A 14725-nucleotide genomic window follows, 5' to 3' on the forward strand; every position below is an offset into this window, starting at 1 on the left:
CAGAGTAGTAACAATGAAAATCACCTGAGGTAGGGGGCCCCCCCCGCTTGGAGTGGAGGCCTCTTTTGTCTTGTTTCAGGATTTGATCAAGATTGTGATACAAAGTCCTAGGCAACGTGAATTTTCCTCTTGCCTGACATTTCCCAGCCAGCTGAGGGCAAGTGATGGGACGAGTGTCAAGGAAGGAAGATGAACACTTGAGCGCCCACTGGTCATGGGCCCATTACAGGCAGGCTCTCCTTTAATCTCATCAGTGCTGGGAGGATATCCATTTTTACAGATGAACAGATCGAGCCTTTTGAGGGGTGACTTGCCTGATGTCCCAGAGCTAGTAAAAGGTACAACTAGGCCTCAAAAATCAGGCATTGAAAGAACTGGGATTTGCACGTAGTGGCAGACTCCAAAGTCTATTCTTTCCATGATATTTGCTCTGCTGTCTTCTAGAAGATACAAAATGAGACGAGGGCTGGAATAGGCAAATGTGACTTTAATGACCCCCCTGTGGGGGCCAGGGAACAAAGGCTGGGATCCACCTCCTCTCCTCTGTGGGTCAGGTGAGTCATCTAATGACTGGGGAAGCTGTTACCAAGCCCCCGCCCCTGATCTCCACCCAGTATCTTATCCTAGAGCAGGGCCACCTGTTTCTAAGGCCCTTGAGCTAAGAATGGTTTTTAATCATTTGAAAAGGCTGCCAAACAAAACCAAACCAAGAATATACAACAGAGACCATGGCCAGCAAAGTCTAAAATATTTACTGCCAGGCCCTTTACAGAAAGGGTTTGCTGACTCTTGTCTTAGGAACTAGACACATTTTAGGTTAACAGGCCACGGTAGAATAGAAGACCCTTGTCCTTTCCTGGAAGGAAGGCCCACGGAAGTAGAATAGTGTGAGTGTGTGTTGTGCATGTAGGGGTGGATGTGAGCGGGTATGTGTGCATGAGCATCTCTGGGCATGGAAGGTAATCAGAGTTGGACCTGCTCATAAGGGCCGATCCAGCTGTCGGCCAGCTCCCGCAGGGTGCTGTACCTCCGTTCAAACTCCTCCTGGCTGCAGTGCTGCAAGAGCTGACCCACCTCCTCGGTGAGGAGAGCCACAGCCAAGTGCTTATCCAGCGTCTCACTCCACTTGCTGCCCAGAATGTTGTCTAGACTGGCAGCACAGCCTGCTGTCCACTGGGCAGGCAGCATGTCGGGCTGAAGCACCTGGTGGCGAGCACTGAGCATGGCCAGGATGTGGCGGCAGGGCAGGTGGAAGGCCTGGTGAAAGTAGCAGCTGCAGCTGGCAGGGGGCTGGGGCTGCACCCGATGGGTGTCCTCCAGGATCTGGATGTTCACCTTCTCTGAGCCGGAACTGACGAGGTGCACAGATTTCTGGACCACAGCAAGCTCCCCCAGACAGAGCTGGGCGGCCGGCCCCGTGCAGATGGCATTGAGGGAGTGCTGGATGCGGGCTTCTACCAGCCGCTCCACTTTGGGGCTTTCTGGGCTGATGTCTAAGGGGGCGTGACTGTTCTGGGGAGTCAGGCCCAGGCTGAAGCTCGCCTCGTCTCCCGCATTCTGCTGCATGTACCGGAGCAGAGAGGCCATGCCTTGTTCCACACAGGGGGTGGTACCGAAGAGCTGGCTGAGGATGCGGGTGGTGACCTCTAGGCCCTGGAAGTAGCGGCTGCTCTCAGCTCGGCTTCGCCAGCGGTGCGCCAGCCAGATCCGGTCATTGAGCAGCCAGTGGGAGTGGAGCTCCGGCAGCCGGGCTGGAGGGATGCAGCTGCTCAGGAGTGTATACAGCTTCCTCAGGTTGCCAGCGGTGGCCGAGCACATTGTGCTCTGCAGGGCACTGAGGAGCACCCTCTCCACAGGCTGTTCGAGGGACAGCTGATAGAACTTGCCCTGGAGGAACTTACAGATGTGAAAGGCTGAGAGCAGGACCTCAGCTGCGGGGAACTCCATAGCAAGGGTGGGTAGTGGGAGGAAGTGCGGATCCACCAGGATGGTACAGACTCTCTCCCATGCTGGGTTAAACTTCTTGAACACCTGGAACATCTGGGCCAGGCCTTCAGCATCCTCCTTGGCTGGAATGGCGAAGTAGACTGCCCGGGCCAGATGACCCTCCAGCTGCACCCGAGGTCCATCTACCAGGAAGGTATATAGCACCTTGCCCGTTGGGTTATAGGTCCGGTGGATAAATAAGATCTCAGGGAAATGGGCAAAGACCCCTTGCATAAAGCAGCTCTGGTAGTTGAGGGTATCTAACTGAGCAGTCTTGCTAACCTGATACAGCAGCATAGGTGGGTTTGGGTCCTCAATCAGGAACTCATTCAGCATTGTCAGGGCCATGGGGGAGAGGGGAGACGTCTAGATGCCAAGGTCAAAATACTTTCTCTGCAAGACTGCTGTCCAGGACTCTCAAGGTCTCAAGCTCCAAGCAAGCTGAAGCGTGAGGCTGGGATGTAGTTCCCCGATCTTGTTCCAAAGATGCGCCTATGGAGAGGAACAGAATCTTAAGGAGACAGTAGGGGCTTAGCGCCTCAGTTATTCATCCAGATAATATTGCTTACTGTGGATCAGCACTGTTCTGGGGGAGATGCATGATAAACATGTAAACAGATAAAGATATAACAGGCAGTGAAGGCTGCAGAGAGCACAAAACTGGATAACAGGTAGACAGTAAGATGGGAGAGGGAGAGAAATTTAGCTAAGGCGGGAAGGGAAGGCGTCTCTTGGTGGGGAGAGAGGACGACATTGTAGCTGAGACCTAACTGATAAGCTGGGCATGGAAAGATTCAGTTCTCAGAGATTTAAGTGGGTGTGAGGGGTGGAGGTGCATATGGCCTCCCCACCCCCCTAGATATCTTTTTAAATATTTGTTTAGCACTTTATATTTACAGATTACCGCTTGGCATCCATTCTTCCATTTGGTCCTAGTATATATATGAGAACCTAATTGCGCCCCAAATTGTATGATTCTAGGCAAGTCAGTGACTCTTCCGGAGCCTCAAGCCCTTGAACCACGCACAGGAGCTATCACATGTGCTTGGCTTCTCCTGCCTCTCCATAAACCCCTCTATTAACTGCAGTACTGTGTTTAAAAGCTTCGTCTATTTGGCCCCAAACCCGGTAACTATCCCCATTTTACAGATGAGAAATTGAGGTTCAAAGAGGTTAAGTGGCTTTCCCACCATTACTCCATAAGTAGCTGGAAGCTGAGTCTTTGGTTCGGGATCCTGACTGCTTTCGAGTACCTGAGGTCCAAACACCAGAGTGGGGACGCGGCCTCTGACCTCTCACCTCTAACCCGGGTGGGAGGATGTAGGTATCAGACATTCCCATTCGGAGTCCGGCCGGAGCCAGAAGAGAAGTCAACCTCCCACCCCTTTGGGAGCTGTGTCACGGCTGACCACCATCATCAATCGCCTCACACCTCCACCCTTCAGAATCACTCACCCACTGCCTGGCTCCGTCGCCATTTCTCCCTATTTGACCCTGCCTCTGACTCTGACTGACCTCTAGGCTCACCAACCGCGGCACCAGCTTCGCCGTGACTTGGGCCAATGGCCTGAAGAGTTCGCGTTCGGTTTGGGGGGATTAGACCAATCATAGCCCGGCGATTTGTGGGCGGGTGCTGTTCCTAGGGTTACGAGGGGCTCGGCTGGCGGTAACCAATGAAAGCCCGAGGACAGTAGCATCCACGCGAGCCTGAGCCCTGAGGCTGGACTCCGAAGCCCCGCGTCTGTAGGGGGGGCGGGGAGGGGGCAGGGAGGGGGGAAGAAGACTCTGGAAGGCTGTGTTACTATGGAAACTCCTCCGAGGCCGAAAATGAAAAAGGAAAATAAATAGCAGTGCTTTATGGATTTTTCTTTCTTTTATGGTCAAATTCCAACCTCCTCCCGAGGGGTTGGGGGTGGGAAAGGGTGGCTATGGGCTTGTACTGTCTCCGGCCTGATGGGGAAACTGGGGCCCAGGTCTCAGATTCTGACTTCTCCACCAGGGGTCAGGGGCCCAGCCATAACTGTTGAGGAAATCCAGATCTCCTTATGAGAGCTGAACCTTGTGTCGACTAGCCCCACCCCCTCCAGTGTTTTACAGAAGAAACAGATCCAGAATGGTCCTGTGACTTGAGGTCATGGCAGTCCAGTGCAGGAGCCAAGACTGCCTGCCACCTTTGACCTCGGTTCCCCTGAAGAGGACATCTGGGAAAGCCGGGTAGCTCCCAGGTTTTAAGTGATTAAAACTATTAACTAGCAACAACAGAAGCCCATACTGGGGCTTAGAACTGGAAGGAAAATGCTCTGTTTATATAAATCTAGAGGGTATATTGGGATTAGAACTGACCAACACTTATCTTTACAGATGAGAAGCCCGGGGTTAAAGAAATCAGAAACTTGCCCACAGTCCCCCAGCAAATATAGGCAGTGGAATCTGGGTTTAGGTTTCCCCCTGCCCCACATCTATTTGACTTCCTCCTACTAGAATTCTAGGCAGCCTGAAATCCGTGTTGAAGCCTTGATTGGTAGGAAGAGGATTAAGTTGGTGGTGGACTGCTAAGACTTTGAATTTAAGGCATCACGTGCTTTGCACTCTACAACCTCCATTACATTCCTTCCCTGTTCAGGCAGCACGCATTTCACCTGCTTCTTTGTTTTTATTTAAAAAAAAAACAACACAGAGGTGCCTGGGTGGCTCAGTGGGTAAAGCCTCTGCCTTCGGCTCAGGTCATGATCTCAGGGTCCTGGGATTGAGCCCCACATCGGACTCTCTGCTCAGCGGGAAGCCTGCTTCCCCCCTCTCTCTCTGTCTGCCTCTTTGCCTACTTGTGATCTCTCTCAGTCAAATAAAACAAACAAACAAAAAAAACAAAACCCCACAACTTTTATTTAACATGAATAAAAATAAGTACAAATAACAGAATCTTTGTAAAGAGCAGCAACAGTCAAGGATCACCCTGTCCCTTTGTCCCTGAAAATAGGTCCTTTTACCAGGTGTATTTTGTCTCACCCAATCCTGGGCAGGAGTTCATCTCTCTAATGGTAGTAATATCTGATCTCAGGAGTCAGGGCAGAAAGAGGGGTGACCTTTCAGCACGAAGATAACTTTGGCCTTGACACATTAGGAGGCTCTGGAGGAATGACAAAGGTAGGGCAGAAAAGGGGTGGATTCAAAGGACTGTCACACAGTGGGGTTCCTCTTCCCCCTCTTGTAACAATCTTCCTAGCCCTACCTAGGAAGACACTGGTGAAAATGCTGACCCCTGGCATGTCCTGCCTGCCTTGAGTTCCCAGACTTCCAAGGAGAGGGGTCTGTGGTCCAGTGCTTCAGTTGTGAATCATGGCTCCAGTGAGAGGGAGGCCCTCCCCTTCCTCTGGCCTTCCCCAGAGGAAAGGGAGGCGGCCCACATCCTTGAAGTCCTCTGGCTGCTGACTGGGCTCAGGCGGCTGGCAGGGGTCCGCCCAGATGTCCACGATCTTGCGCAGGGTGGAACAGCGCTCCTCCAGCTCTGGCCCCTCGGTCTGCATGAGCAGGTTTGCTAGCTCCCTACTTAGGTCCTGAATCATGTCACTCCGTCCTTCTTTCCCAGGCTGGCCTGTGTTTAGGACCATGACAGGGTCCCGGAGCTCCCCACTGGGCCCAAGGAGGTGCTGGTACCTCTTCTGCCACCGGCGGCACACCATGGCTTCTCCCACGGGCTTCTGGCTGGTGTGCAGCAGGGCCAAAATGTGCCGGCATGGCAGGTGGTACCAGCGTTGAAAGGAACAGCTGCAGCTACGGCCGTCTTTGCTCACCTGGTGAGAATCCTCTAGTAGCTGAATGTCCACCGAGGAGCCAGCCAGGTCCACCAGGTGAGTGGAGTTCTGTACCACCTCCCACTCGTTCTGGCACAGCTTATAGGCCAGTTGGGAGCCACTGCCGTGCAAGGCATCTAGCATGCCGCCCTGGGAGGGCCGCACCTGTGGCTGCTGCTCCAGCTCCACCCGCTGTGCGCCTGACTTGGGCTCTTCCACAGCAAGCCTGGGGAGGCTCCCCCAACAGGCTCCGAATGCCTTCTTGGGCTTTGGTGGCACACTGGCTGGCCGGGCTCTCTTTAACTTGGGAGGAGCTGTGGGCACGTTCTTCAAGCCTTTGGTATTAAAGAAGTCTATATAATCCACAAAGCGGAGGATGCAGTCCGGCAGAGACTGCTGTTCCCGGAAGAGGCTGGACACCTTGCTGGTGACCACGTCTAGGCTGTCCATATACGTGTTACATGCGTGCAGGCCTTTCCTCACGTGCATGTACCAGAGCAGTTCACAGGAGAACCAGTGGGCCTGCAGGAAGCCGAAGAGCTGCTCATCTAGTACGGCTTGGGACATCTGACGGAGATTTTGGAGGCTGGCGTCAGAGGTGACAAACACGGCCTCCCGCAGGGCTTCCTTCATGAGCCTTTTAAAGGATGGATTTGCTGAACTCCGATGCAACTTCTTCTCCAGGAGCCGGGTGGTGTGGTAGATGGAGAGGAGGATACGCGCAGCAGGGAAGATCTCCTGCAGGATGGCTCGGTGAGGGAAGGACGGGTCCACAAACACCACCTTGACCTTGGGCCAATCGGAGTTGAACTCTGTGAAGATACTCAGCATCTTGGCCACGGAGGTAGCGGTCTCAGCCTGAAGCACAGCAAAGTGTACCACGCGACCCTCTCGTTCCTTGTTCTCCACCAAGAAAGCATAAAGGATGTGGCCCTGGGCATTCTCCACCCGGTGTAGCAAGAGATTCTCTGGGAAGCGGATGAACAGATCGCTCATCTTGCTGCTCTGGAAGCTGAGCCGGTCCAGGTCTTGGCTGTTGCCCACGCTGAGAGAGGCCATGGAACCCTCGTCCACCTTAAGAAAGTTCTTCATCACTTTTGCTATCTGGGCCAGGTCAGAAGGAGTGATGCCCTCCTGCTCTGGCTTTGAGGGTACTTGGGCCTTATCTAAGCAAAATGATGGTTCAATGGGGGACTTCTCGGCCAAGTCAAGGTCTTTCTTGATAGCAGACTTCTCAGGCTGGGGTTTCTGCAGGCACACTGTCTTTTGAGATTTGTCAGCGGTGTCTCCTCTAGGACCTGCAGGTTTGGAGTCAACATGGATATGCTGGGTGTTGAGTTCACTGATGAACAGTCTATCCAGTTTCTCATTATATCGCAGGAGCAAGTACGCTGGGCACATGTCCGCCTTTGAGGTTCTCTTCCTGTTTGACTGAGTCCGAATACAGACAAATTTCACCTGCATGTATCTAGAGAAGGCAGAGGTGACAGTGAGAAAGGTGCTGCCTGCCCCTTTCTCTTATAAGACAAGACCCTGGGGACGCCTGGGTGGCTCAGATAGTTAAGGGTCTGCCTTCCGCTCAAGTCATAATCCTGGGGTCCTGGGATCGAGTCCCACCTTGGACTCCTTGCTCAGCAGGGAGCCTGCTTCTCCCTCTTCTTGTGTGCTCTCTTTCTCAAGTAAATAAAATCTTAAAAAAAAAAAAAAAAAAAGACAAGACCCCATACGGATACAGTGGCTGGTATGTGTCCCAGAGATCACGAGGCAGTGTGGGATGCAGGGAAGGGAGACGGACACTCACACTCCAATCCCACAGTGTTCGACTCTTTTATCAAGACCCTGTCCAACTAACAAGGCATTCGTTTTCAGCATCCTCAGTTCTAAGCCCCGCTCCTTTCATTCACCCTCTATGGCCCATCTGTAGTTCCCAATGATTCAGTGTCAGGCAAGACACGAGGGAAAACAGACAACAGGCAGTAGCAAAGGGCCAGCTGGCTCCTCACGTTTAAAATGTCCCCTTTGGGGGCACCTGGGTGGCTCAGTGATTAAGCGTCTGCCTTCGGCTGAGGTCATGATCCCAGGGTCCTAGAGTTGAGCCCGGCATCCGGGGAAGCCTGCTTCTTCCTCTCCCATTCCCCCTGCTTGTACTCCCTCTCTCGCTGTCTCTTTCTGTCAAATGAATAAATAAAACCTTTAAAAAAAACTTCCCCTTCGTTCCTGCCTTTGCCTTCTCTTCCTCCAGACAGTAAAGATACAAGTGGCCCTCTCTCACAGGAAACATCTCTATTCATCTCTCTTTTACTTAAACAAAAATGTCCAAATCCTACGAGAGTCTGAGAACCCCTGGGTCAGATGATCTTCAGGTCCCTGTCAGCTTTACCATTCTAGGCGGATAGTGAAGATTCATAGGAGAGGGGTGATTAAATTGATAATTTACTCTTTTCCTATCCCCGCTCGACCCATGCTTCAAGGCCAAATCAGGTCCCACCTTCTCCAGGAAGGCTTTGTGGATGTCTTCAACCAGTTAACTGCTCCCTTTTCTCAATTCATAGCATTTATTTAACATTAAAGGCTTAAAAACTTCTCTGGGTGGCAGTAAACAGTGGAGATGCGGGAGACTAACTGCCTGGGTATTCAGGGCTCCACCACTCAGAAGCTCTATGACCTTGGGCAAGTCACTTTACCCTCTGTGTGCAGTTTCCTAGTCATAAAAGGAGACTATTTTATTAAGAATGTTATGAACATTAGGGATGCCTGGCTGGCTCAGTTGGTAGAGCGTGCAACTCTTTCCTTGGTGTTGTAAGTTCAAACCCCGTGTTGGGTGTACAGATTAGTTAAAAACAAAATCTAAAAAAAAAAAAAAAAAAAAGATTGTTATGAGGGTTAAGTAAGACTCAGATATAATATTTAGCCCAGAGCCTGGTTCAGCCTTTTATTTATGCTAAATAAAAGCCTGCTGCTGTTATTACAACTCCTATGCCTTGTGACGTTCTCTTGGGTGTTTATAAAGTACCTTTACAATTGGATGGGGCTGTCATCAAGTGGCAGGACGGAGTTATTTCTCAGTGTATTTCAAGCACCTAACACAATGCTCTTCTTTTAACAGATGCTTATCAAAGATGTTCTGATAAATGACGCATGGACCGTGGGTGGGATGGGTCACACCCCTGCCTCCTCAGGGAGTGTCCTAGCCACCAGGAAAGGGGGAAAAAAATCTCAGCCCCTGGCATGAGTGACACAGCCTGGGCACCTCACTAACCCTTTTCCAAACACTCTAATCTAGCTGGTCCTGTCTGCCCACCCCGTGGAATAAGCTTAGAAAAACAGGATATGTCAGGCCTGCAATAACAGGGTGGAGGGGTCCATGGCTGAAAATGCCTGCACCTGTTGCCTGCACAGGGCGGCAACACTATCCCCAGAGCTCAGGCCAGGTAGGGGCTGGAGCAGCCTAGTAGCATGGCAAGGCCAGTCAGTGGTGACTGAGGATTGGATTCTGCCCATCTCGGCAGCCCCTTCTTTCCCACCCCTTCACCATCTTATTTTTTGTGCCCTAGAAACACAAACTGTCTACAGCTTCATGGATTCACTGTGCTGGGTCTCACCCCTCTGCCTTTGCTTGTGTTTGTCTCTCTCTGGAATGCCCTTCCCACCCGCCTTCATCTCCAAGTTTACTCATCCTTGACTACATGCAACCATCATCGTTTCTGGGAAGACTTCCCCGAGCCCATACTCGGGGCCCTACCCTTTTGCTGGCTCAACACCTTAGCAGAGCCCTAGCTCATCAAATTAGATCGACTTCATGTGCTCTTAGTGCATGTTTATTAGGCTAGTTCAAAAAAAGACACTGGTGAACCCCAACCAGAAAGGTCTTTCACATCTTTCCTGGTTCCATTAATGACTGACTGTACCTCCCAGGGTAGAAACCTTGGCATTCTTTTTAACTCCTCCTTTTCCACATCGATACCCAATACGTTAACAATCCGTTTACATGCTTTCCTACCAGTACTACATGTATTAAGATTTTATATGCCAGGCTATATTAAGCCCCTAACATGCACCATTTTAGACTAGGAAAGAGGTTCTATTATCCTCATTTTACAGATGGGGAAACAGGCTTAAAAATGTTCTTAAGGATACCAATCTGAGATTTGAACTAAGCCTGCTTGCCAACAGTCTGTGTAATTAACCCTTATACTGCCTGTCCACTTTCAAAATCTCTCTCCTTTCACAGAATACTCATTCTTACCCTCATCAACTTGACCCTCAACAACTAGTTGGGTTCAATTAACTTCCTTAAAGATCTCTAAACATAAAATTCATGTTGTCATCATGCATTTCAAACATCATGGGTAGTAGGTTGAAGCCTGTATTTTCCCCTGCTTCATTTCATCTTTTTAATTGAGACATAATCTACCTACAGCCAAGTATACAAATCTTTTGTTAAGAACTTTGAGCACTGCCAAGTTGTTTTAATCTGTATTTAATTATCTCGCGGCTTATCACTCCTTTGAAGACAGGCACAAGGTTTCACACCTTTCTGAATCTCCCTTACTGCTTTTATCTGAGACTGCTCAACCAGGATCTGGAGGGAGTCAGCCAGCCTTGCTTCCCATCCACTTTGTCGGTGTTTGCATTCCCTCCTGGACAGCGCTGCCAGTGTGCTCCCACTGTTCATCCCACAGCTAGCACACACCAGGTGCACGAAGCCCGAGTACCAAATGAATGTTAAATGATTGACTGCAGAGCACAGGAAGTTATCCTCCTAGAACATGAGAAGTATACCAGGAAGACCACTGGGAGTGTTCTGATGGAACGCTTCTGGTCCTAGCACTATTCCTTTTCCTAACTATGACTCTGAAAAAGTTCTTTGTTGAATTTCAAACAATTACCAAGTCCTGTTAGGTACTGAACACTAGTGGTTCACAGGGCAACACCATAATTAGATAGTCTCCACTCTCTAAGTCTAGTGAGCAGAGAGAGGCTCACATAGGTAGCCAGTGAAATCAACATTAAGTGACTGGTTAAAGAGAAGTATAAGCAACATACTGAACAAAGAGTGATTCACTCTCTGGGGACTGGTACAGATTAACTAAGGCTTTTGATTAATTTTACATAAGATTTGTGTTGTGGTGTTTAAATCATACCTTCAGCAATGAACAGGATTTTTATGGGTGGGGTAAAGCCATTTTAGACAATATAACTTGAGTTAGCAACAAGATTCTGAGTCAGAAGATCTTTTAAGTTCCAACTCTACCACAAGTACTAGCTGTGTGAGCCTGGACAAGTCATTTCACTTCCTCTGAGCCTCCAAATCCTTATCTGTAAATACAGAAATCACAAGAGTACTGTCTATGAAAAGTCAGTACCTCATCCAAAACCATCCAGAACCACTAAAATTGAATTCATGTAAAAGGCTGTGAGTGCACCTGTGGGTTGCTAATTCAACAGCCTTTAGCACCTTCTTCATTCTAACAGAAGGCTAACTTAATTTGGGTTGCCATTCCTCCCGCACAGAGCTAAGTACTTCAGGGCTTGTCTAAGCCAATTAAAGTAATCTCATTAGGAATGGGCAGGGTTACTGGCCCAATTCTGGAGAAGGAAAATGATAGGAAATCTGTAGGAAACCAAGGAAGGCTTTTCCCTTTGGACATGACTCCTGCATTTGTGCCATGTGGGAGCCTTCCTGCAGGCAAAGCTGGGACCTGAGGACCGCAGCGTGGAGAGACATAAAAAGCCTGGGCCTTGGAAACTCACCTTCCAAGGCCCCCCTCTAGGCTTCTAAGAAATAAGCCATTTTGAGTCAGAGTTTTCAGTTAATTGCAGCCAAAAACATCCCCCAGAAATAACGTATCATAGTAAGAGTGGGAAAAAAAGATTTCAGTGGAACTGAATTGTGAAGTTTGAATTATATTTAGGGGCATGTGGCTGGCTCAGTTGAAGAGCATGTGACTCGATCTCAGGGTAGGGAGTTCAAGCCCCATGTTGGGTATAGAGATCACTTAAACAGTTAAGAAAATACAGGGACACTTGGGTGGCTCAGTCTGTTAAGTGTCTGCCTTTGGCTAGGGTCATGATCCCAGGGTTCTGGGGTCAAGTCCCGCATTGGGCTCCTTGCTCAGAGGGAGCCTGCTTGCTCCCCCTGCTTGTGCTCTCTCTTGACAAATAAATAAGAATCTTTAAAATATATTATATTTAACAAAATGTAGGTTATAATGGCAGCATATACCAATTCTTTTTTTTTTTTTTTTAAGCATATACCAATTCTTAAAATAATCAAAGCATGACTTACAGTGTCAACTGTTGGTTTTTGTTTTTGTTTTTCCTGGTGCATTCTCCCCAAACACTGTGATACTTCATTCACTGTCTCAATCTTACAATATGGAAAGGTCAATTTTAGGGAAACATTCCTGGGCTTTATCAGACTTCCCAAGGGTCTAATTTCTTTATTACGCATATCCTTTGTCAAATTCCTATCACATCACCAGCCTTGTCATTTCCCTTCTTCCTTTGTTCCCAGGTGTCAGGCTGAGAGTGGTGGAAGGAATTCTCACTCATTACTTTCAGAGACTTCACTAAGCCCTACAGCTCTTGGGAGATGTGTAATTTCAGTTTGCACTTAGTTTTATCTCCATTGTGTTATCCTGATGTTTACGACATCTATTGACTGGCCAGAAACTGAGTGCCAAAGACGCTAATGGGACCGGTCGGGATAAGCAGGACATTATTTAGTAGTGACTAATTTTATTAGTGCCTGGTTTATTAGCAAGCGTTTTGCATGACATCTGCTTTCCTACCGGGCCTTGTGACTATGCACACATGGAAAATGAAAACCCAGATAATAAAAGCCTTGTTCAAAGAGTGTGATGAGGATTAAATAAAAACAATGCAAGTAAAGTACTTAGGAGAGTGTGTGGAATGTGGTCCAAACAAATGTCCCCAAAAAGGTAGCTATTACACTGAACAGCAATGCAGAGAGACAGGAGACTACTTCACAGACTGTTTGATGACTATCAATCCCCAAAAAGACATAACAAAAAGAAAAACAAAACAGCCCTATACAAAAATGAGAGGGGAAACTGGGCATAAAAATCAGAGAATCTCCCAGTGGAATGGGACTTTTGGACACTTGGTGATAACTCCCACAGCGCATTTGCCTCTTGAAGTACTGTGTCCAAGTACCACTTTCTAACATGTACTAGTTACAGCTCCGGTGAGTACTTACAGAGCACCGCGTTTCTGCTCCTACACGCATTTTCTTCTTCTTCACCACACCCACCTCATTTTACAGAGGACGAAATGGTCAGAGAAATTAAGTCTTGCCCAAACTCTAGGGTAAAGCCTGTCTTTTGGACTCCTGAGCTCTTCCTTTTAACCACCGATGGGGTTAAAGGCAGGCTGCCCCAGGATCTGCCACTTTGGCATGTGGATTATTTTGAGCTGAATACTACCGAAGTCCAACGGACTCCAGAAGAGCTCTTCACCTCTTCCTTAACTGTTTAACGTAACTGAGACAGGGAGCCCATAAAGTACTTTGTGCTGGCCCCCTTGGAGTGTGTTCAAATTTGAACTGACTTGCAGTTTTTATAAAGTGGAGCTACTGACCCAAAGCCTGGATTTTTGACTTCTGCCCCCCAGTTCTGACAACACCGGCTCTTCATTTTCACCTGGCGGCCATTAGCTGGAGTTCATTAGATCGGGCCTGCTCTCCATTTCGCCCCAGTCACACCTCCGTGGCCCCTGCTAAGACGACCCGATGGTCTGTGGTCATTTCATTGTTCTTTCTCTAACGGTGAGATTAACCGTTAAACTTTCTTCCGCTGTTTCCCCTGACCCCTGAAGATAATGGAGTTGTCAACCCTTATCTTAGCCTCTCCGCCCGTTTTCTCAGCTGCCAAAAGGGAAAAGTAGCATTTATCTGTAATTCTCCACACAGCCCTGCGGGTAAATCATGCACACCAACGACAGGGAAAGACGCCTGGGGCACGGAAAGTGTTTTTTTTAAAAGGGCTGTTAATCTCAGAAGCTCCAAGAACCGAGTACAAAACGAACCAACGAATGCCTGAGCAAACTAGCCAACAACGACCGCGTTAATTGCTTTGTCCAGAGAACAAAATGAAGTAAGTCATCGCGAAGGCGTTTTTATCTATTTGTGAAGACAGTACTTTGTAGGAGGAATACTGCAGGTGCTCAAAGAATGGGGCAAATTGCTGCTATTCTGGGAATTCAGGGAAAACTGTAATGGAGTGAATGAGTGAAGGGGAAGTGGGTGGTCAAAAAGCGGTGCGTGGGAAGGTTTTGCTCTTTTCGCCAGGAACAGGCCAGGTGCTTACCGGCCTGCTGGAGACCTGGGCCCAGCCGCACTCCCTCTTCCTCCAGGCCTCCCTCCAGGGCACCGTCGGGCTCCCTCCTCACCCTCCTGCCCCGCCCCCGCCCCGCCCCGCCCTTACAGGATGTCCTCGCGGATGGAAGTCCCATGGTTGAGGTTGTGGAAGCGGACGGAAACGCAGTCCCTGAGAATGAAGGAGCACCTGTTCTCCTTTTTGTAGGCGCTGAAGCACTCCTTGAAATCCTCGTAGGTCTTGAAGCAGCTGCCCAGCTCCATGGCCGCCCCCTCAGCCCACACGAGGGGCTGGCCCCAAAATCAATAGAAGGGTTCAGAGGTCACACTATGAGGGCCTACAGGCTGACGTGTGTCCAGTATGCCTGAAGGGTCGGTCCCGACTGAGTGGCCTGTTACGGAGCTTAGGAGGAGCCCTAGGACTGAGAGGGATATGAGGGTCTGGGGGCGTCTTTGCTATTTGAAGGAGCAGAAATGACATTCAGCGCTTATTATTCAGTCCCGGGTTCCGCCCCCTCACAGTCATACCCAATCATACGCGGGATGCCCAGACTGGCAATCATTTCCTCCAGTCGCCAGAGAAAGGTAGGCGGCTCTCGCGAAGACTGAC

The 14725-nt window shown here is 49.4% G+C and overlaps 2 protein-coding genes across 7 annotated transcripts; both read right to left on the reverse strand.

Moving 5' to 3' along the window:
- Positions 1 to 940: 940 nt before the first annotated feature.
- Positions 941 to 14210, reverse strand: ZSWIM1 (zinc finger SWIM-type containing 1). 5 transcript variants are annotated; one of them, XM_032350504.1, is made up of 2 exons: positions 14108 to 14210; positions 941 to 2478 (listed from the first exon to the last, which is right to left on the reverse strand). In XM_032350504.1, the coding sequence occupies exon 2, from the start codon at positions 2332 to 2334 to the stop codon at positions 964 to 966; it is 1371 nt and encodes a 456-aa protein (XP_032206395.1). In that variant the 5' UTR covers positions 2335 to 2478; positions 14108 to 14210; the 3' UTR covers positions 941 to 963. The 5 variants fall into 5 exon arrangements, with proteins under 5 accessions (XP_032206395.1, XP_032206390.1, XP_032206392.1 ...); XM_032350499.1 differs by lacking the exon at positions 14108 to 14210 and adding an exon at positions 3442 to 3584; XM_032350501.1 differs by lacking the exon at positions 14108 to 14210 and adding an exon at positions 3286 to 3584.
- ZSWIM3 (zinc finger SWIM-type containing 3) lies at positions 4850 to 14720 on the reverse strand. 2 transcript variants are annotated; one of them, XM_032350497.1, is made up of 2 exons: positions 14225 to 14720; positions 4850 to 7245 (listed from the first exon to the last, which is right to left on the reverse strand). In XM_032350497.1, the coding sequence occupies exons 1-2, from the start codon at positions 14377 to 14379 to the stop codon at positions 5310 to 5312; spliced, it is 2091 nt and encodes a 696-aa protein (XP_032206388.1). In that variant the 5' UTR covers positions 14380 to 14720; the 3' UTR covers positions 4850 to 5309. The 2 variants fall into 2 exon arrangements, with proteins under 2 accessions (XP_032206388.1, XP_032206389.1); XM_032350498.1 differs by lacking the exon at positions 14225 to 14720 and adding an exon at positions 13442 to 13741.
- Positions 14721 to 14725: the final 5 nt, after the last annotated feature.

Source organism: Mustela erminea, chromosome 7 (genome assembly GCF_009829155.1).
Source record: "Mustela erminea isolate mMusErm1 chromosome 7, mMusErm1.Pri, whole genome shotgun sequence".
Classification (NCBI taxonomy): domain Eukaryota; kingdom Metazoa; phylum Chordata; class Mammalia; order Carnivora; family Mustelidae; genus Mustela; species Mustela erminea.

Bases quoted from the DNA above. Each gene is read 5' to 3' on its own strand.
- ZSWIM1 (XM_032350504.1), bottom strand. From the start codon at position 2,334: ATGGCCCTGACAATGCTGAATGAGTTCCTGATTGAGGACCCAAACCCA.
- ZSWIM3 (XM_032350497.1), bottom strand. From the start codon at position 14,379: ATGGAGCTGGGCAGCTGCTTCAAGACCTACGAGGATTTCAAGGAGTGC. The intron at 7,246-14,224 runs GTAAGGGCGGGG...TGCCTTCTCTAG, and splicing joins TCCATCCGCGAGGACATCCT to ATACATGCAGGTGAAATTTG.